Consider the following 20,342-nt stretch of genomic DNA (forward strand, 5'->3'; position numbering starts at 1 on the left):
AATGTGTAAAGCTCCAAACTCCTGATATTTTTACAACCTAATGATACAAGTTTTGTAAATACACTTTTTTTCCTTGTCTTAAAACAAGACAGAACAATTTAGGAAAGAGCACAAGGCAGGAAGACAAGCTGTCTGTGGTGATGAGAGCTCAAAGAATCAAACAGTGCATGAGGCCATTGAGCTGCTGCCACCACTGCTGTGACACTCTGGAGCCTGTGGGGCTCAGGTGCTTCCATTGATTCTTTGTGGCAAAACTGCTCTGAGCAGAAAACAGCAAACAATCCTGAAACATAATAAATAAACACACATTTAATTAAACATACCTCAGTGCAACAGGTGTGTGGCACTGAAGTGACCCTGAGCAGTGCAGGAGAGCTGCAGGTCCTGAGCATCCCTGAGCATCCTGAGCATCCTGAGAATCCTGAGCATCCCTGAGCATCCTGAGCATCCCTGAGCATCCCTGAGCATCCTAAACATCCCTGAGCGTCCCTGAGCATCACTGAGCATCCTGAGCATCCTGAGCACCCCTGAGCGTCCCTGAGCATCCCTGAGCATCCCTGAGCATCCCTGAGCATCCTGAGCATCCCTGAGCATCCCTGAGCATCCCTGAGTGTCCCTGAGCATCCTGAGCATCCCTGAGCACCCCTGAGCATCCCTGAGCATCCTGAGCATCCTGAGCATCCCTGATCATCCTAAACATCCCTGAGCATCCTGAGCATCCCTGAGCATCCCTGAGCATCCCTGAGCATCCTGAGCATCCCTGAGCATCCTGAGCACCCCTGAGCATCCCTGAGCATCCCTGAGCATCCTGAGCATCCCTATCATCACTGAGCATCCCTGAGCATCCTGAGCATCTTGAGCATCCCTGAGCATCCTGAGCATCCCTGAGCATCCCTGAGCATCCTGAGCATCCCTGAGCATCCTAAACATCCCTGAGCATCCCTGAGCAGTGCAGGAGCATCCCTGAGCATCCTGAGCATCCTGAGCACTTCCCAGGCAGCCCAAAATCCCAACTGCAGCTAGCAGGGATGCAGCATTGGAGGCACCAAGGAAAATCCTTGCCTTCTCCTCCTCCCCACGCTGCTTAGCCACTCTCAGGTGTGTTGTCTTCCCCCTCTCTTGCCATATTGTGGTTTGTGTAACTAAAATTTAGTCTGTTGCATAAAAAATAACCAGAACATTTAGTCAAACCATGTTGTTGATTTTTTCAGTAGCATTTTATTTAATAGCATTTCAGAGCCCATGGTGCTGCTACTGAAAAGGATGTTTTCTCAGCTCTGATTTCCTGTAACTAAGTAACAGGAAATTTTCCCTAATGCAGCTGAGTTCTGCACGGTGATGTGTGGATGGAATTGGCTGTAGTGAATTGGGAATTATTGTTTGAAAGAAGGTTTTTTGTAAGCCAGGAAAGGTGTCTGGGGCAAAGTATTCACTTGCACTGTTCTTTTTGGGGTTTTGCCAGCCTGGTTTGCCTCCTTCAGCTCTGTGTTAGTTCTTTGTGGAAGTTTGATCAGATCCTGCAGGATTTCCCAGGCAGGGAGGAAGAAGTGGAGAGGTTTAAAAAACACACAGTGAGAAGGTGGCGTGGAAAATGGAGAATTAAAGGTAGCATCCATTTATTTTCCATATGTTTAAAGGGATTCTACTGTTGTCTGTCTAGACTTGCATTTAATAATCACTTTGTGTATGTGAGAGCTGCTTGATTTAATACTGAGTTCAGAAATGCTTTGTTAAACACTGCTGAGTGACAGCATCCTCCCTAATTCCTTGTCTTTGGTACTGGCTTTGTCCTCAGAAATATGTCACAATTTAGCTTTCCACAAGCTTTCATTTGTGGACTACTCCCCCTCCAAACTAAAACTTACAAGTAAGCAAAAAGGGACTGTCCTTGTCACCAAACCTGCCTTGAGGGTAAAAATGATATTTTGTCTGTGGTGTGTAACAATTGCCAAGAGAACAGAATTTTCATAACAATCATGGCTGTTAGAAAAATGCAGCTTTGAGGCATGTAGCACTATTTATTTTGGTTTTATTCTCTGCAACATTCATTAAATGTATACTTGCTGGCATTAAGTAGGAAGAATAATGCAGGCCAGTGAGCTGCAGTGCTTTCAAAGGCCCATGTCATTCCTATTATCAGAATTTCTAATTTATTGGGATAACTTCAGGGCTGACATGGCTTTCTTTCATAATGGGTTGGTGCAATATATCTCATTCAGATAAGTGGTAAATCTTCTCATGTGCATGAATCCCACTGTTGCACTCCAGTGTAACTGTGCTGGGAAAATACATTTGGATTTTTGTAGTTCCATCAAAGCTGCTTTGGGGATGAAGGCTTGGGAAGTCCCCCAGGAACGTTTAACTATCACTATCCATCATTATTGCATTGATAATAGACTGCTATCACATCAATAATAAAAACATCAAGTAAATACTTCAGGGGAAATATCACAATATCCTCCTCTGTGTTTCATGTCTCTTAAAATTACCAGACACACTTGAAAGGGCAGCAGAGGAGTGTGAGCAACAAGCCTCATTATTTCCATCGTGAATAATTAAAACCATTTACATAGAGTGGGAAATAGTTAAAACACATCTGAAGGCTTTGCCTGTTTGTGTCAGTGTAGGATTTGTGCTCAGGAGGGATGAGGTGAGCTGGAAGAAGGCAGAAGAAAGAGCCATGAGAATCAACCAGCAGTGTGGGGAGCTTAAGTTATGAAACACTATTAAAGAAGAGCTAATTCTTTGTTGTCTAGCAGGGACAAAATGACAAGGTGGCTCTGGTTTCATCACTAATTCTGACTCAAGCATAGACTTAGTGCTGAGAGCTCCAGTTCAAGAGATTGCCAAGGTGATAGAAGTGCTGAGAAATTCAGTGCAAAAAGCTGCTCATCTCTAGTGCTGCTTTCCCACAGCATTACCTGGCTCAGGTTTGACCCAGCTCCAGTTTTTACCTTATCCAAGTGCTTCCTGGGCTTGTTCTCTGTCTGAACTCAGGAATTCCCAATGAACCCTTTCTTCCAAGTGCTGCATGAATGTTATTTATGCAAAAAACCCCTTTTGCTTTGGCAGTCTTTACATGGTGCCTCTGGTTCTTTTCTCAGTGTAGGTGACTGAATATTTTTCAATTCAGAGTTCCTAACTAGAAGATATATCTGCTCTGGAAACTCGAGGTTTCTCCTAATCTCTCACTGCCATAATATTTGTGAGTAGTTCTGCTATTCATTTCTAGGTTTTCCCCAAAGCTGTTCTTGGGAAAAGCAGAATTTTTATTTCAAGTTGTTATTCCCATGAAGCCAAAGACATTGGGTTGTTCCTTGTGGTGTCTCAGGAATAGCTGCTCAGCCCCTCACACATGTGCTTCAGGTGGAATGTTCATAGCAGATACTCAATTTTTCTCCATAAAGATAGAAGAGAAAGTCATGCTAATAAATGGCTACATTTAGGGTAAACTCACCCTGTTGAAGATGATCTGCATTTGGCCATTATTTTGTATTTTTTCAGATTTATGTTTACCTGGGCTGCTGATGGTGAATTCCTGCTGCCCTGTCCCTGTTCAGTCTCCAGAGCAGTTCTGCTGGAGCCTCCTGAAGATCAGCTTGCAGATGATCAAACCTACAGAAAAGAGGCTTATTTGGTTGTTTTAGGAACAGAGTGGTTTCTGTACACAACCTGAAGTTTGCAGGCAGTTGTGTTTGACAGTGGCAGAGTTTGACTGAGTGAGGTGAAGGAAGGTTTGGAGGCACAGAGTCCAGAGCTTTGATTTGCTCTCTGTTTGCAAGTCTGGTTTGGATGGAATGGCAGCAATTTGCCTTCTGCAGGCACATGATTAATGGTTGAGAAGTGTTAAATGCTTTAAAGAAGTGTTAAATGCATTATTCTGTAGATACTTTATGTTTCATGGATTCTCATGATGCACTTTGTCTTTCATCTTGGGATTTCAAAGTCCTTGCAGACATTAATTAACAAACTCTCACTGCACGTCTCTTAGGTAAGAATGATCATTATCCCCATTTTGTTCAGAAAGGCACATGATTTCACCAAATTCCTGCAGTGAGTCAGTGACAGAGCTGAGGATCAGAATTGGATGTTCTGCCCACACCACAGCTCTGCTCCACTCAGTGAACTTACCAGGAGATGTGGAGGTTTCTGTATAACATATATGAAACATTTTCAGTCATTTCCTGGTGCATAAATTAAAAATAAATGAAAAAAAAAAAACCCCAACAACCAATCCTGCAGTGATGAAAGTGAAGTAAAAGTGAAGTGATGAAACAACATTTTGTGGAAAAGACACAAATACTTTTACTGAGTGCTGGAAGAGGTGCTGTGGTTCCCTGCAGGAAAGTATGTCTGCCTCACTTGGCAAATACTCCTTTCATCTCCTTTCTGGATGCAGTGGAGCACAGTCTAGATTTAGGGCTGGCAGGGAGTTCTGTTGCAGAAAAGCAAAGTGAATTTATCCCACCTGCTGCAAGAGGTGCTCACTGTGCTTGGCTCTGATCTATTGAGGCAACAGTGGGTTTGCAATACCTTGCTGGAAACTCTCCTGCTGTGTTGTCAGCAAACATTTTCCTGTCATCCAAGTGTGAAGATATTCTGATTTGTTTGTTACATAACAGGATTCCCTCGCTCCCCATCCTTGGGTGATAATTTCTTTGTGAGGCAGATTTGGGATTTTGTGCAGCCCAGTTGGAGCTCTCAGGATTGTGTTCCTGCTGGGCTTGACCTGAACATTGCTGGTCTCACCTATGATGAGCTAAATTCCTCTCTGATTATAAATCATTGCTGATGATTTATTCTCAGCCTGAACAGTACAGGTGAATGCTTTTGACCTTAAGGTCTTCAAGCTGTAATTTCTAGGGATGTTATGAGTGGGATCTGAGTTATGCAGACCTGTGATGGGTGATGGAGGGGAACCTTAGATCTGCTGCTACAGCCTGAAAAATAAAGAAAAAAATCTTTCTGCTGCTGAGAGGGAATCCTCCTGGTCCTAAAAATCCTGCTGAGAATCAAGAGGTTGCTGGAGGTTTCTAAGGAAGGGTTCTCTCTGAGAAAATCAGGCCAGGGTTTGCTTTCTTTTCCCTGGAATTTAGAAGAGAGATGAGACAGTGTATTTAAAGACATCCATTCTCTTCCTACATGAACAGTGGCTAGAATTTAGCATGCTGTCTGTGCTGGAAGTTTATTAATGTAATCACTCAGCTGCAGATAGTTAAAACTTGGGAGGAATCAGGCTGGCAGTGAGCCTAATCACTGTGCAAAACCAACCCCACCACAGCAATGTTAACCTTTCCCGGCTGGAGCTTTCTTACCTTCCCTCTAGTGTGCTTATCTAAGCTTGCCAGCAGAATGTGCAAGGTAAAGACTTTCAGGAGGTGTGATGGTGTGGGGTTTTTGGTTTATTTTTAATTGGAATTATGTATTCCAATATTTGTGTTAATGGCTTTCCTGCAGAGTTAGAACAGAATGTGCTCTGCTTTGCCCAGTGGAAGGTGAGAGGCAGAAGGTGAGTGTGAAGATGGAGCTGTGGTTCCTAGATCCCTGCAATCAGAGAATGCCTGAGGCTGGGAATGCCTCAGGACAGCTGTGACCACCCTCTGAGCTGTCACCCCTCTGGGACAGTGCTCTCCTGTCCGGGGAGGGAGTGGCAGCAGATGTGAGGCAGGGAGCTCAGCAGAGCTCTGTGCAAGCAGGGCTGCAGCAGCTCTGCAGCAGTGTGTGACAGTGTGACAGTGTGAGACTGTCACAGCTCACTCAGCCCCTTCTGTCCTCTCACCTGTGGCTGCTGCCAGCATGGCCTGGGCTGTCACCTCTGCTGTCACCTCCAGAGCCACCTCTCCAGCACAGCCTGCTCCTTGTCCAGCCCCAGGAGTGGCACCAGGGCTGTGGGCAGAGAGGCAATGAGCTGCCTGGGAATTCCTTGTGCACAGGAATTGCTCAGATTGTGCATCACTCAGCGGCCTTGGCTTGCCCCTCCTGGCTGTGCTCTCATCCCTGAGAGAAGCATTTTTCTCATCACAAACATGTCCACAGCCACAGCACAGCTGTGGATCCCAAATTCTGGTGGAGGAAGGATGTTCTCCTGAGCCACTCCAGCTCTGACCTGCCAGAGTCAGGTCACCTTTCCATCCAGTTTAGCAGATTTGGAGTCACCATTTAAATGCTGCTCCAGGACTTGCACCAGCAGTTGGAAATACATGATTCTTGTGTGAGGGAGAGAGAAAAAGCAAAAAAACATTTTCTAGAAGTTTTTATGCCAGTTCAAGTTGGAATTTAAGTTTATGGAGCTCAGAGTCTAGAATGCTTTAGACAGGTGGATATTAACAACTGGTAGTGGCAGTGGTAAGGAAATAAGATATCCAGGAGAAATGGAACTTCGTTACAAGGAAAAATACTGTAAGCTTGAAGGAATCTCCAAAGTAACCACGTTCCTTAAACGATGGAAAGCAGGAAATTGCAGTGAATCTCAATTTCATTAGCTGGATCAAAGAGGGAGATAGATGTGACTTGCATATCACCAATTCTATCCTTTGGATGATGCAGGATGCAGATGGAGGCAGCAGAAAAAGAAAATCCTTTAACTAATTTTCATATAACTTAATAGGAAAGTCAAAGTAAATTGATTCTCACTTCCTGGGCTTAACTCTGGACCTGTGATAATATAGTTATTTAACTTGCTTTTGTTCAGAGCCCCTGGAGAAGGGCAGTGGCACAGCTCTTGCAGCTCCACACGGAATGAAGGTGTAAACACAGATGGCTGTGGGGCTCAGGTGAGCTTTGAATGACTCAGAAGGAAAGTGGGAATTGAAGGTAACTTTGCTGTAAGTCTGGCCAGAAAGGGCCACGTTGAGCAGCACCACAGAGACCATGAGGAATCACTAATGCTCTGGCAGTAATAACTTATAAAAATCAGATGGAGAAAGAAAGCTTTCTAATTTTAGTATCTGCCTTAGAGTGGCTATAAATGACATCTTACAGTGCCCATTTCTTCATTGACTGTAAGAGGGCTGGAGGTGTTTATATCCCTCTAATCATAAATAAAATAATCCCATTAAGATTTTCATTTTGTGATGTCCATGTGATTCATTTTTAATAATAAATATCTGTAATCTCTGTAATTGGAGTACATTTTGAAAAACGATTGAGGCTAATAAATGTTGATGCATCATTTATAATTTCCATCTAGGTGATCCCAAATTCCTGCTGTCTGAAGGAAAAGTTGTGTTTTGTACACTAAGGGGTGGTTTGGACCCGAAGAGTCTCTGCACTGTGGACACATCTCCCTCTGGTTTCACGCTGCCCAGGCTGAAATCCCTTCTGATGAGCCCATTAGTGCCTGGCCGGGTGACAGACGAGTCACCTGTAGGGCCAAACGGTGCACTGCAGTGTTTCTGGAAGGCAGGGGGATCCTGCAGGGCTCAGGTGGCTCTGCTCAAGGCTGCTCTGCCTGCTAATGCTTTTGGCTGCCCAAGTGGGCTCAGGTCCAGCAGGGCTTGTGGCAAAGGCTGCACGGGAGGAAAAAAGGCTTTATCTCTGCAGGTTCATCTCGGTGTTGGCAGTGCAGTGGAACTTGCACTTGGTCATGACATCATTTACAGGTCTCAGCAGAGCCTGGTGGGGCTGAGCAGGGAATTAGGGACAGGGAATTAGTGCTCTTGGCCACTGAAGATTTTGGAAATGCTGCACCTCGGAGAGCAGGGAGAAATCAGGGATTGTGCAGTGCAGGTTCAGGATGCTGGCTTTGTCCAGGGAGGGGAAATTCTGTTTTTGCCAGGAGGATCCTTTGGCTCCTGGCAGACTGGGGACATCAGGGTGGGGTGGTTTGGCTATTGAGACATAGCAGCTGCTGTCAGATGCCTTTGGCTTCACTTCAGCTTCAGATTTCTTTACAGAGATGGATCTCCAGCTCTTGTGCTGTTGTTTATGTCAGAGGCAGTCAGACGTTTTCCTGGCTGTCATTTTCTCATAAAAAGCCACCTCAAATCCTTTTTAAAGGATTTACATTTCATGTTGATAATACTTGGGGCTTAAAGGCCTGATTCTCCTCAGACTCGTGGAAATATCACTCAGGGATAATGCCAGCAAGAAATATATTAGTTACATGTGTGAAACGATACAAAAATTGGTCTGGCTAATACATAATTCATTTAAATAAAAATCAACAGCCCCGTGGAAAAGATGGATATTGTATTTGCTGGTGTGCTGTTCCTGCAGTGCTGCAGTGCCTTGTTCATACATGGTGCTAAAATTGGGGTGGAAATGCTTTGCTGGATGGGGATGGAGCTGTGACTGCTTTGCTCCTCTCCTGTCATGAGGACCATGGAATCCTCTGTACTTCTGTGAAACCTGAATGGGAAGTGTGTATGAAGATATGAGATGTTGTGAATTTTACTGTTAAAACGAGTATTCTGCAAGATTCAACATTAATGGATATCTGGTGCTCATGAAGATTTTTTTTCTTAGCCAGAGGTTTCTGCAGGTTTGAGTTGCCAGCGAGTGCAGAGTTTCCTTCTGGTCTGTGAGAAATGGAAATGGTTCTGAGCACAGTTAGCCCAGGAGGGATTTCCTGCAGCAGTTCTCTGGTACACAAAGGGTGTCCATGTTTGCATCAATAAAAGGGAGAAATCATCCAGCCTTGTGCTCAATAACCTCTTTCCAATTTGTAAATCAGGTAAATAATTTGATACTTACACTTTAGGAAAGGAATACTCAGTGGTATAGAGGTGTCACTTGCCTCTTTATACTTGTAATTTCTTATATCAGGCTGTAAAAAAGTAATAAACAAAGCAGTTATTTCACCTGGATAGCCAGATTTGAGTTTTTCCCAAGAATCACATTTCTGGATGTTCTGTGATGCTCTGCTGTTGAGATGTGCAGCCAGCAGTGGTTTTTAGCTGCACCTCAGCACATGAGTCATTTGCATCAACTTCCTGCCCAGAAGGTACCAAACTTGCCTTGAATTTGTCATAAAAACTTTGACAGCAGACTCTCACTTCAAATTTAGGATAGATTTCTGCAGTTAGGTGTTTAACTAATTAAATTCAGAGCAATTTGGCACAGTAGCTAAAAATATGGGAACCCTCAAGACTGCAGTGCTTTGGAGAATTGATGTCAGCTGGAGCCAGAGCCATTATGAAAATCAGAGTGATTGAGAAATTTTTAAACTGAAAGGGCAAAGCAATGTGATATTGAGAGCATAAAAGAGGAAAATTAAGGGCAGGATGTGAGAAGTGATAAGAGGCTTTGGAAATAGGAGTTTGCTCAGTGGAGCTCCTGCCAGGGCTAGATTTTGTGAAGAGTTTTGGCTTGGTGGAGGAAGGGTTTGTGTGCTGAGAAGGTCACAGAATGCCTGCTTCCAAAAGAGGGAGCACAGAGCCGTGGGGATCTTTGGTGGAAAAAAGGGTGGAAAACTCTGGAAAAGTAGTTTAAATGGTTTATGATTTAATATACTTGCTGAAGATTTCAGTGTTCAAATTTAAAAAGAAAAAAGAAAAAAAATATATTCCTTCATTTGGAAGGAAGTAGTTCACTTTGCCACGTAGTTCACTTATCAAATCAAAGTAAATAATGGTTTTCCTGCATTTTTTTTCCATTGGTTGGTGTGAGTGTTTTATTGCTTATCAGGGCTTTTTCCTTGTCAGCTGTCTGCACTCATTTTATCATTCTGGTGATGTGGGCTGTGGATGTTTCTGTTCCAGGGCTGGGATTGCAAGCCTGGAGAGCCTCCAGGACTGCCTATTGTTCTTTCTTCCTTTGAGCTGCAAGTGACAAGTGAGCTCTAATTTTTAAATTTATTTATTAAAAAATCTAATCAACAATCTTCCCATTCACAATCAAGATCACCATTCACCCAAAGCTAGATCTGTATAATTAACCACAAGCTAAACTTAGCATTTTCAGAAGCATTTCCTCTTTGCTGTCACGGTGGGAATTGTTCAGTCTGGCTAATATTGGGAGGATATTTGAACAGAGATATGAGGATTTTTTTTTCTGGTGGCAAATTCTACAGCTGTAAACGTTTCCCTTTGAGATGCCATGGGTGCAAAATGGAATTCCAGATTTCATGGTGAGCTCAGTGTGCAGTGGAGATCCTCACCTGACCTTGTCTGGTTGTTGTCCTGCAGTTTGATGTCCTGCCTGCAGCCCAAAATGCACTCAGAAGGCTGAGGGAAAACACTGCAACTCCACCAGGTGTCATCAGTGGAGTATTTTGGGATGTTGCCTTGTCTAACCAATGAGCAGGGTTTGGTTTATGCTTCCAAAAATGATTTAACAAGAAGTTGTGATTGTTTTGGAAACCATTCTCCATTTTTCAATGGCAACTTGCTTTCAGAACTTCCCACATCATGGAGATAATTAAGTAGGAACCCTGCAGTTATCCCTTCTGGAAAGCCAAATACTCATTCTCCTCAGATGGTTAAGAATTCCTATCAAAATCACTGTGTATTTTTGATAGAGTTCAGATTTTTATTTATCTTGCAGTTACTTCCCTTTCAGGCATCCAGTTCATTGCAAGGTAGATCTTTGAGCATCTTCATCTCAAAATGTGATCTCACCTGAGTGAGCACTTGCTGTGCTGCCCTTTGGCTAAGTGGTTTGCAGAGCTCTTTTTGGGAAAATTCTGGGCTGGGGCTCCGTGTGACTGGAGGGGAATTCACTAAATGGGCAAAATGGAAACATTCTGTTTGGTGAGGGTGAAGCACGTTTGGGCTTGCAGGGAGCACAGGGGGAAGGATGCAGAGTGGATAGTTTGGGTTATCTGGGGTTTGGGTAGGAGGAGTTGGCTGGGAAATCTCTGAGCTTTCCTGTTGCTCCTGTGGTGTGAAACAGAATAAGTTATAAAGGAACTTCAATAAACTGGATATCAGAGCAGAGGGACAAGGATAACCTTGGTTTAACTGGACACTAAAACCAGGCAGGCAGGAGGATTGGGCAGAGAGAACTGGTGATGTGTTGGGAGAAGATTCTGTTCCCAGCAAGCTCAGCTCATTCTGCAGCAGGTCTGGAACATTTCTGTTTGCTCTCTCCACTTGGACATCTGTGCAGCTGCTTCTCCTCCCTTTTTTGTTTTTATTTAATAAAAAACATCCATAAAAACGAAGCATGATTCCATCTACTGCTTGTGGCACTGCCATCATTTGGAAGCACCTTTTTCATCAGTTTTCAGTGGCTGGTAAAGTCTGAATTTCTTCTCTGTGTCCTAAACAGACTCCCAAAATAAAAGGCTTTAGGACACTTTTTTAGGTGAGTGGATTCAGAAATTACTAAAATTCCAGGTTAATACTCCTGCCTGCACCCAAATTTTCCTTTGGTGGAACATTTCCCATGGCTTGAATATGTTCAGTTTCCTTTTTTGTGCACCCAGAGCTCTCCCAGCTCTCAACCTGCAATTACAGCTCTCCCTTATAAATATTTAAATGGCAGTTCAGCTTTCAGACAGAGTACACCAGTGACAAAGATCAAGCTTTCTGACCTTTCGCTAATTTGCTCAGTGAAACAGGATTCCCATGGTCTCATTTTTTGTATTTAAGAGAAGAAATTTGCATACAGAGAGGGTGTTGGCTTCTCTCACTTTTGTTGCTAATTTCCTTTTGGTACATTTATTCTGATAAATCTTAAAGAAAAAAGTCAATAGATAGTTTTATCAGTTATGCATGAGAGTAGGAAAGATAGAATTGAAGAAAAAAACCACTTGGGCTCTTTATCAATAAATGATTTTTTTTTTTACCATTGTAAAAGAATAAATCAGCAAACAAAGCAAAAGTAGAAATGAGTCTGGAGCATCAGAGGAATTTGCCACTCCAGATTTATTTGGTGTTTCACAGTGCTTGGCACAGGAGTATTTGGTGTTTCATAGCCTTCCCTGAGAAATCAGTTCATGTTTAGAACATCAGAAAAGTCAAAAGTGTTTTACAGCCAAGGGTGGAACAGCAGCAGCTGCTGACTGCAAAGGGCAGAGCTGGTTTGGGGTAAGGATTGTGCTCTAATTGAGGAATCTGGTGAGGGATAGAGACCAAATTCTGATAGTCAGAGATCTGGGGGACAGGAGGCAGCTTTGGAGCAATGGCTCAGTGTGGGTGAGGTGAGGTGAGGTAGAAAGAAATGGCAAAAATAACTCCCAAAGTGGGGTTTGGTGGTCAGCAGGGTGGATCTGACTCTGCAGGGAGGAAGGGACAGAAATTAGCTTTTGGTTAGCTTGAGAGAGGGGAGCAAAGAAATGGGTAGAGCTAATTAAAGCTATCAGAAGGACAGAAGCTATTCCTGGCCATTCCAATCTCCTCATTCACTGCAGGTCACTGAAGAGCAGAAACTTTCCCTTATGCCCAGTTAAAATTGTCACATACTTGTGAAATCTCACAAAACTCTGATCAAATGAGAGATTCCACAGGTTAATGGAGAATATTTTTTAAATAGCACCATTGTTGTAAAAGAATTGTTACTCTTTTCTATTGAAACGCCCAGCAGTAATTAATTATGTTCTGTGATTGTTCATTATGATTTAGGTGTTGATATTGTGCAGCTCTGTATGGACACACTGCTCTTTAGTATTTCTTTAGTATCACAAGTATTTCTTCCTGTGAGAATGTTGATGTGTTAATGTATTTCTAAAATGAACATTTAACCCCCAACTGCACTGATCCCCAGAGTGAGTGATTTTCATGGCTAACATTCCCCACACTGCAGAGCACTGAGCTTTGGAAAGAAATACAAAATGTTTCTGATAACAGCAAAGTGTGAAGCTGGAAAATCTCAATTATTGCTTTGGGAATGAAATTGTTTATTCTGAAAACTACAACACCTGCATAGCCCCAAAAACTGAATTGACATAAACAAAACAATGCAGTATGTAAATGTAATCACTAATCCACTGGATTTCCAGGAGCTGCAAATGAAAACTGTATCATGGTTTTGTAAACCTCAGCTAGAAATTTGGGTTTCTTTGTGTTCCTTATGAGCCAATTTTGGGCCTTGAAAAGCAGGGAATTCTGCAATTCCTGCAGCAGAGGTTGGGACAGCCAAACCCTGGGAAAGCTTTGTTAGTTCTCTTTGTTTCTTATTTTATTTGCAGCCATAAACGGATGGACATAGCTGTAAAGTTGATTAAAGAAGGGACTTAATTAAGGGTTGTAATTAAACTAGTGGAGGAAATTACAGCGGAATTGCAAATTCAAAAGGAGCCTGTGTGATGTAAAGGCTGATGGTGCTGAGGCAGAAATCTGTATGAAATAATTGATTCTGTAGCCATTAGTCTTTGCTAATGAGATTAAGGACGAGGTGCCACGATCTTGCTAATTAATTTGTTTTGTCACTTGGAGATGTGATGTAATGGGACCAAACTGGGGATGCTTTAATACACCTAGAAGCTCTCAAATTGTAAGACAAATATCATCAAAGTATTTTTGTATTCTCAGTTGTAATAGGGTTGAGGATAATATTTGACTTAATCCTAAAGCACTAAACCAAACATTCTGCATGGAAGAGCCTTCCTGATGGGAAGGTGTCAGGAAATTACTCCTCCAGCTGCATTAGAGGTGTTGTGAGGACTTTATTCATTACTAATGCATTTTATGCATTATTACAGTAATGAGGACATTATGGCACCAAACCCAATATTCCTATTTCTAGGAATATTACTCTAGTACCTATCAAAAAATTTTAATTTCCTATTAAATTGACCCTAACCTGTCAGTTAGCATAACTTTTGTGATGAAAAAAAAAAAGACATGCAAGAGTGAGAAAATGAAATAATGTTCATATTTTAGTGTGACAGAAAACACCTTCTCTTTTCTTGCAGGCAAATCCTGATCTGAGTAGAGAAGTTGCATTCTGAGTAGAGAAATGAGCTCTGCAGTGTTGTGGTGGCCAAGTTCAAAATGAATAGTTTGGGAATCATAAATTCCCATGGTTTTGCACTCGTTGAGTCCTTTGATTAAAAAGAAGTATCTTCTTTGGGGAGTAATAATTCTGCAAGTGATTCTAAGGTTCTTTTGTTTTTCCAACAGTAACTTTCATAATTCCTCAAGGCTTCCTTCGTAGGCAGTGCCTCTCGTTCAGAAGCTTTTTGGTGGTGTAAAGAGTTTGTTATCTCTTCTCAAAGCTCTGCCCCTTTCCTGTACACATAATTTAAAGTTAACCTCAGCCTCATGCCTGTGTCAGTGGCTGTGCAGATCCACTGGCTTGGATAATATATATATATATATTTACATCATAATATACACACATATATACATTGTATTGCATTACCACAGTGCAGGTAATGAGTTTGTTCTCTGCAGTGTCTTTAACCTAAAAAATTCAGAGGCATTTTTGCAGAGCTCCTAACCCAAAGTTCACCTTATTGTTACCTGCTTAGACTGAATAGGACAGTAATAAATTGTAATAAATTATAGACAGTAAATAAAATCCATCAGCTTGGTTAGTATCTGTATTAAATACGTTTTTCTCTGCACACCCACACAGCCCAGAGCTGCAGCACTGTTACACATTGTAATACTGCTGATTATTTCACTAATGCTGAATATTTATACTCTGATTGAGGCAAAAGGAAAAAGACGTGTTAAAAGCAGGGATAGGTCAGGATAATCCTTTCAATTTAAGAAGAAAGATTGAAATGTGTTTTGTGAAGGATTTATTGAAGTATTTGACATTACAAGCTGAACAGTTAAGAATTGCTTCAATAGATGATAGCTTACAATTGTTGACATTTTGCCTTCCTTGTTGAATATTATTGTCCTTTGTCTAACTTGGCTCCTGATTCTTCAATCACAGTGCATTCATCATTTGCAGTTTAGGACCAAAGTCAATCGCTGAATTATTTCCAATGTATGGTTAGAGATCATAAAAGATATAACAGTGACAGCATCTTTCAAATGAATTCCCAAAACTGTTTCACAGCCCAGCCAAGGAGGCATATTAGTGTCATTTGGGTTTGTAACTATTTTGTGTCTTTTTAGAAGTTGGTAAAGCATTTCTGGCTCCCCAACCAGAAAAAAGTTTAGCTGTAATAAAACACATTAAAACAGTATTTCATGGAGATGGCAACATTCAAACTCCATGTGACTTACAGATTTAAGGAAACTTGAATGAAGGTGTCACTTTAGAGATGGTGAGGATGTTGGTGTTCAGGGTTAGTTCTCCACCTTTCAGTGACATTTGTGTCTTGCTGGTTTCAGCCTGAAGAAGAAAGATGTGAACTGGTAAACTGAGCTCTGCCATGGCCCTCGATAAAATCTCCTTGTGCTGCACCTTTCTGTGTCAGTGTTTGTGTCTGTCTGTGTTACCTGGAATAGCACAGTGCCTGCTGGTGAAACACCCAGCTGCAGCTCTGGGGAGTCTCATGGTGGTTTTGTCTCTTACTCCTTGCTGGAGGTCACTCACCCCAAAATGTTGTGGCTTCATTAAAAATACTGGTTGCTGAGCTGGGTTTGTGCATTTCAAGGCTCTTTTGGACCTGGAGAATGGCTGCTTTGAAGTTTCTTCCTCTCATTTGGTATTTTGGTATCTCCACTCTGTATTAAAACCAAGACTTCTCTCTGTCCAGGAAAGCTGAGAAAAGCCATTCCAGCTTTTTAATTACACTGCACAGTCCTTGCAGCAAAACCTTCCTGGTGTGAATGAGCTTCACCTCAGCTCTTTATGTATTTAACAAACAACCCCATCCCTCAAAACCAAACTTGGGTAACTTGTGCATGAACTGACTTCTCCAAACCCATCTTCCCCCAGCAAAAGGCTTTGTCACCAGAGCTGTGCAGCAGCCAGGCTGAGCCTCAGTGAGTCATTCAGATCCATCCAGGGCATTGAATTACGATCCTGCTCAGCTGACACAAGGCAGCCACTGGTTCCTCTCAGGAAACTCATGAATTAGTAAAAGCTCCTGAGCTCCCAGGCCCAAGCCCAGCAGAACTGGGAGGATTCATCCTTTCCTGAGTGATTTCCCATGTCCTACAAATACAGCCTTGATGCTGCCAGCAGAATTAGATTTGTGCTGATGAAGACACCAAACATTATGTAAGTGAAGGCATTTAAAAATAGCTGGAAATGTGGGGGCATGAGGGAAGTATCTATCATTAACTCTGCAATCTGTCAGACTGTAACCTCTGATATTTAGCTGGCGCTCTCAGCATGCAATTCATCTGCCTTGCCATCCTGAGTGTGGAGGGACACCATCCAAAGGTATTTTTGGAATTCCATCCCAGGGAAGAAATGAGTCTTTGGAGGAACTTATTCATGCTTGTCATCTTCTGTTACATTTTGGGCTTTAGCACAAATTTGGGCTCCAGAGGGTGTTGTGCTACATTTGTGTCACGACAGGAGTTGATTGATCAGAGAAGTTTGCAGTTTAGCAGGTGATGTAGGACTAATGAAACAGAAGAAGAGTGGTGGAGGAAGTTCTGTGGGGTGGCTGTGACCCTGCTGTGCCCTGGCTGAAGTCCTTGGTTTCCCCAGGGAGCAGAGAAGGTTGGGTGTTCAGGAGAACACTTGGATACCTTTGGCAAAAGCCACAGGGAAGTTTTCTTTGGCATTAGGGAGAAGCACAGAGATGTTGGTGTGAAAATGCAGCTGCTGAGGAGAGGTGGCAATGATACCATGCTGGTTCCGAACAATTTGCAGAGGATGAGACCCAAGTGCTGTTTTTGGGCTCAGGGAGTCCCTGTCCCGTGTCCCTGGGGTTGGGATGCTGAGGACACTGCTCAGGTGGGCTGAGTTTGAGCTTTTCTCAACTCTCTCCTACCCCTCAGAGTATCTCAAGTCATCTCTGCTCAGGTGTGGGGCTCAGCAGAATTCAATTTGCTGACCTTAATCAGCACATCTTCCCACTCAGTATTTTTGTTTTCTAGTTGGCAAAATGCAGCCCAAATCAAATAGCATGGAAAGGTGCCTGACTGCCTCAGAGCCTTAGCTGCAGCACAGTTTATTCCTAAAACTGCTCCTCCAGCAGCTCCAGCACCTTTGCACTGAGTTATTGTGACCTGAATCTCCAAAAAGAGGGATGTGAGGATAGAGCATGAGGTTTGGAGCTGTGAGGAGCTGGTGGAGAAGGGAGGATGCAGCAGAAGTTCTCACAGTGATGAACTGCAGAGCTCCCTGTGGTTTCTCTGGGCTGGGAGGTGAGGCCACCCTGGCTGGGTGCTCAGTGCCACCAGAGCTGCTCCCCTGCCCTCCCAGGGCACTGAAAACACTGTTAGAGGCTCCTGGGTCAGGACAAGGACAGGGAGAGATCACTCAGGAATTTTTGCTGCAGCAAAACAGACTCTCCTTGGGGGAAATTTATTTATTACCAAACAAATCAGATAAATAAAAACCAAAAACACTTCCCCCAGGCTGAGCTTTAATTCTGAATTATCTGCCTGTGGGGAACAGGGGCTGTGTGCAATCCAACACACGTTGTTTCTGCTGCTCTTAAAAGTGAGAAATTAGGAGAAAAACCCTTATTTTACACTTGTCTTCTGGTTTTTATCAGTGTCCCTGTGCTGTTGAACACTCCTGTCCATGAAGTGGACACCTGATTGAGTTTCTGCACTTGGAATGATCTTAGCAATTTGCTGATCTGCTGAGACTGGGAAGGACAAGTTAATTGCATTTCCTGCTGGAATTTACATCAAACTTGGATTCATGTAAAACTGTCACAGCGCTGATGCTATGTTACATTGTTGTTTAAATCCTTTTTTATTTTAAAGAAGTTCGTTCACTAGTTTTATTTTTAAGAAGTTTTTGTGTTTCTTGAAGAAGCAGCTTGAAATCCCTGTGATTCTTCCTTGCTGTGGGTGGCATTCAGAGGGATTGGCTTGCTGTGAGAAGGGAAGCTAATTTTGCCCGAGGGAAGAAGAGCTTTATTGGATCTTTCCTTGGGCTGTGAAGCTCAGCTGGAACCAACTGGGATCTCACCCAGGGATCAGTGGGAGTTTCTCCACAGTTTGGATTTAGTCTCTCCCAGTGATTCATGGTCTCTCTTGAGTCATTTTGCAAAAGGTGTTTGACTGCTGCCCAGAACAGAAAATGCTTAGCAGAGAATTAAGTAGGTTTGAATTATCCCAAATTCAGAATCCTTCAGGTTTTCTCAGGAACGTGGGGACTTCAAAGTGTATTTGCATGGAAATGTAGTGTATTTCAGGTGGTTGTTCCCAAACCTGCCTTGAAAAGGAACTGGAGAATGTTGTCTCCACTGACTCCATCCAAAAGATGTGAAAATCAAACCTAAAGATGCCTCTAAGCTAAGGAGTGCTGTGAGTTGAGTGGGTGAGACAGCAGAAACACTCCTGGATTGCTAATGGTGTTTTGTGTTAACCTTTGCTGGGAATGTGTTATTAATATAAAGAGATATTCTGCAGGCTGTAATGATAAATATTGGATAGAATTTTTCTGCTTCGTTCTGTGTCCCTACATTTCTTCCAGAAAGTATTGAAACTGAATTTTTTCACTTGCCCTCTGAGGTTAAATTCTTTCAGGGTACCAGTGATGATACATTTAAGGCTCATTTTGGAGTTTTATGTGTGACTTCAGTCTTGTTTCCTGCCCTGACAAAAATGTTTATCCAGCAAGGCTGAATTTATTCATTTAGGTTGCCTTCCATGGTATGTGGTGGATAATTAGCCATCACCTCCATGCAGTTTTGGGGACACATGCAGTGAAAAACATGTTCAGAAAACACACTTTAATGTTAGGGGGAGGAAGTGCTGCTCAGGTACTGCAAATGCAGCTTAACCAGGTGGCCACTGACTGGTTTTCTTTCTTTCTGCCCAGTTTGGAAATGCCCCATCATGTCTGCAGCCTGCAGCTTCACAGGAAATATTTGATCAGACCTGCTGCATAGAAGAGACACAGATTTCCAAGTCTCATGTCTCCACCTTAAATGAAAAGAATCATCACTGGCAGTTTTTGGTAAGTCCTGTCTTTATTTCTACACTTTCATGGCAACTGATGCATTTGAAAAGAAGTTTTGTTGTGCAGTCCAAACTGCTGCTTTTGCTTGGTTGGTTGTGTGGATTTTTGGGGTTTTTTTGCACGGGGATTTCTGAGGGGCAGAGTTTGGGAGGAAAAGGGAGGATTTAACTCCACTATCTGCACAGCAATGTCCTTTGGATTGATTCCTTAAACTCCTGTAGAACTTACATAAAACACATGTGTGTGTGTGATGTAGTCTAAGCATGAAATGAGAGTTTGAAAGCCAAAAAAATGATATAAATAGTAATTGCAGTGCTTAGTTCTGGATGCATGAATGGGAAGTGAGGATCCTGAGCTCAGTGTTATCAGCAGCACATCCCAGTCTATTCTGCTGTATCCATCCTTGATTCCCAACATCAGCAGATGTTTTCTGGTTGGATTTCTGTGTGTTTGCACATCTTCTGGTTTTCAGGCACCTTTTGAACTCAGAGAAGGAGCTTTCAGAAGGGTTGGTCAGTCAGTGTTCTCATCTCTTGGTGGCTGAGTTAGGAGATGCAGTTCAGATATCACCTTTGATCTTCAAAGCACTTTGCAACCAGGAATGAACAGAATAATTGAAGGAAAATGCATTAAAAATACTATTTTTAAACCTTATGTTCTCACTATTCTTTGTACCTCCCTGAAGTGAAAGTAAAGGCTTAAAGCTTTGCTCTAAGAGCCTGATGTGTGGAGCTTGAGGTTCTAAATTTGGTGCTGGATTTATCCATTTGAAGGATATGAGTTTGATTGCATCAGAAGTAATTACATTTAATATGACAAGAGAAAAGTGCATAAATGTGATATTTTGAACGGCTGTTAATGCCTCCTTTGCATCTCTGCTGCTGAAAAGAATAATTACAGAGCTGTGATGTGAAGGGAATGTTGAGGTTTGGTGAGAGACATTGCTGGTAAAAACGTGGAGTCAATCTTTCAATGTTGTGTCAAATTTCCCTCAGCAGGAGGTGTCTGGGAAGGGAGGTTGTTGTTTGTAGCCCCAAAACCTCCAAAAAAACCAACTTGGAGCAAACCTGGGCTGCAGCACTGAGTCCTACTGAGCTTTGCCATTCCACCATCAGTGTTCTCTCTGAATCACTGCAGTGACTTATTCAGCTTTCCATTTCTAATGGTGTTTTCTAGATCAGCTATTACCTGTGCAAATGCAGAATTCTGGTTTGGGCTTCTTGGTGCAGTGCCAGCATAATGAAAGCTTTTCTTAGCTGCAGGCTGAGAAGGAAACTTCCATCAAAAATAGATCTTAATGGGGTTTTAAAAAGCATTTTTTTCTAATCATATTTCAAGCAGGTCATTACATTCCTGAATGAGCAGAAGCAGTGAAAGATATTTAAAGGCCCAAACAGTGAGACATGGCCAGTATAAGATTGGATTAAATTAGTAGCCATGAAGGCAGGCTGACCTTT

The 20,342-nt window shown here is 42.6% G+C and overlaps 1 protein-coding gene across 4 annotated transcripts in view; it reads left to right on the forward strand.

Moving 5' to 3' along the window:
- Positions 1 to 20,342, forward strand: part of RIMBP2 (RIMS binding protein 2) — a 102,967-nt gene that overhangs the window by 19,001 nt on the left and 63,624 nt on the right. For 3 of the 4 annotated variants that reach the window (XM_085075357.1, XM_085075359.1, XM_085075360.1), the window contains exon 4: positions 18,745 to 18,882. The exons of the other annotated variant lie outside the window; for it this stretch is intronic. In XM_085075357.1, the coding sequence (XP_084931483.1) occupies positions 18,745 to 18,882 (138 nt within the window). The remainder of the gene's footprint in view (positions 1 to 18,744; positions 18,883 to 20,342) is intronic. 4 annotated transcript variants of the gene reach the window in all.

Source organism: Lichenostomus cassidix, chromosome 15 (genome assembly GCF_008360975.1).
Source record: "Lichenostomus cassidix isolate B80296 chromosome 15, HeHo_3.0, whole genome shotgun sequence".
NCBI classification, from domain to species: Eukaryota; Metazoa; Chordata; class Aves; order Passeriformes; family Meliphagidae; genus Lichenostomus; species Lichenostomus cassidix.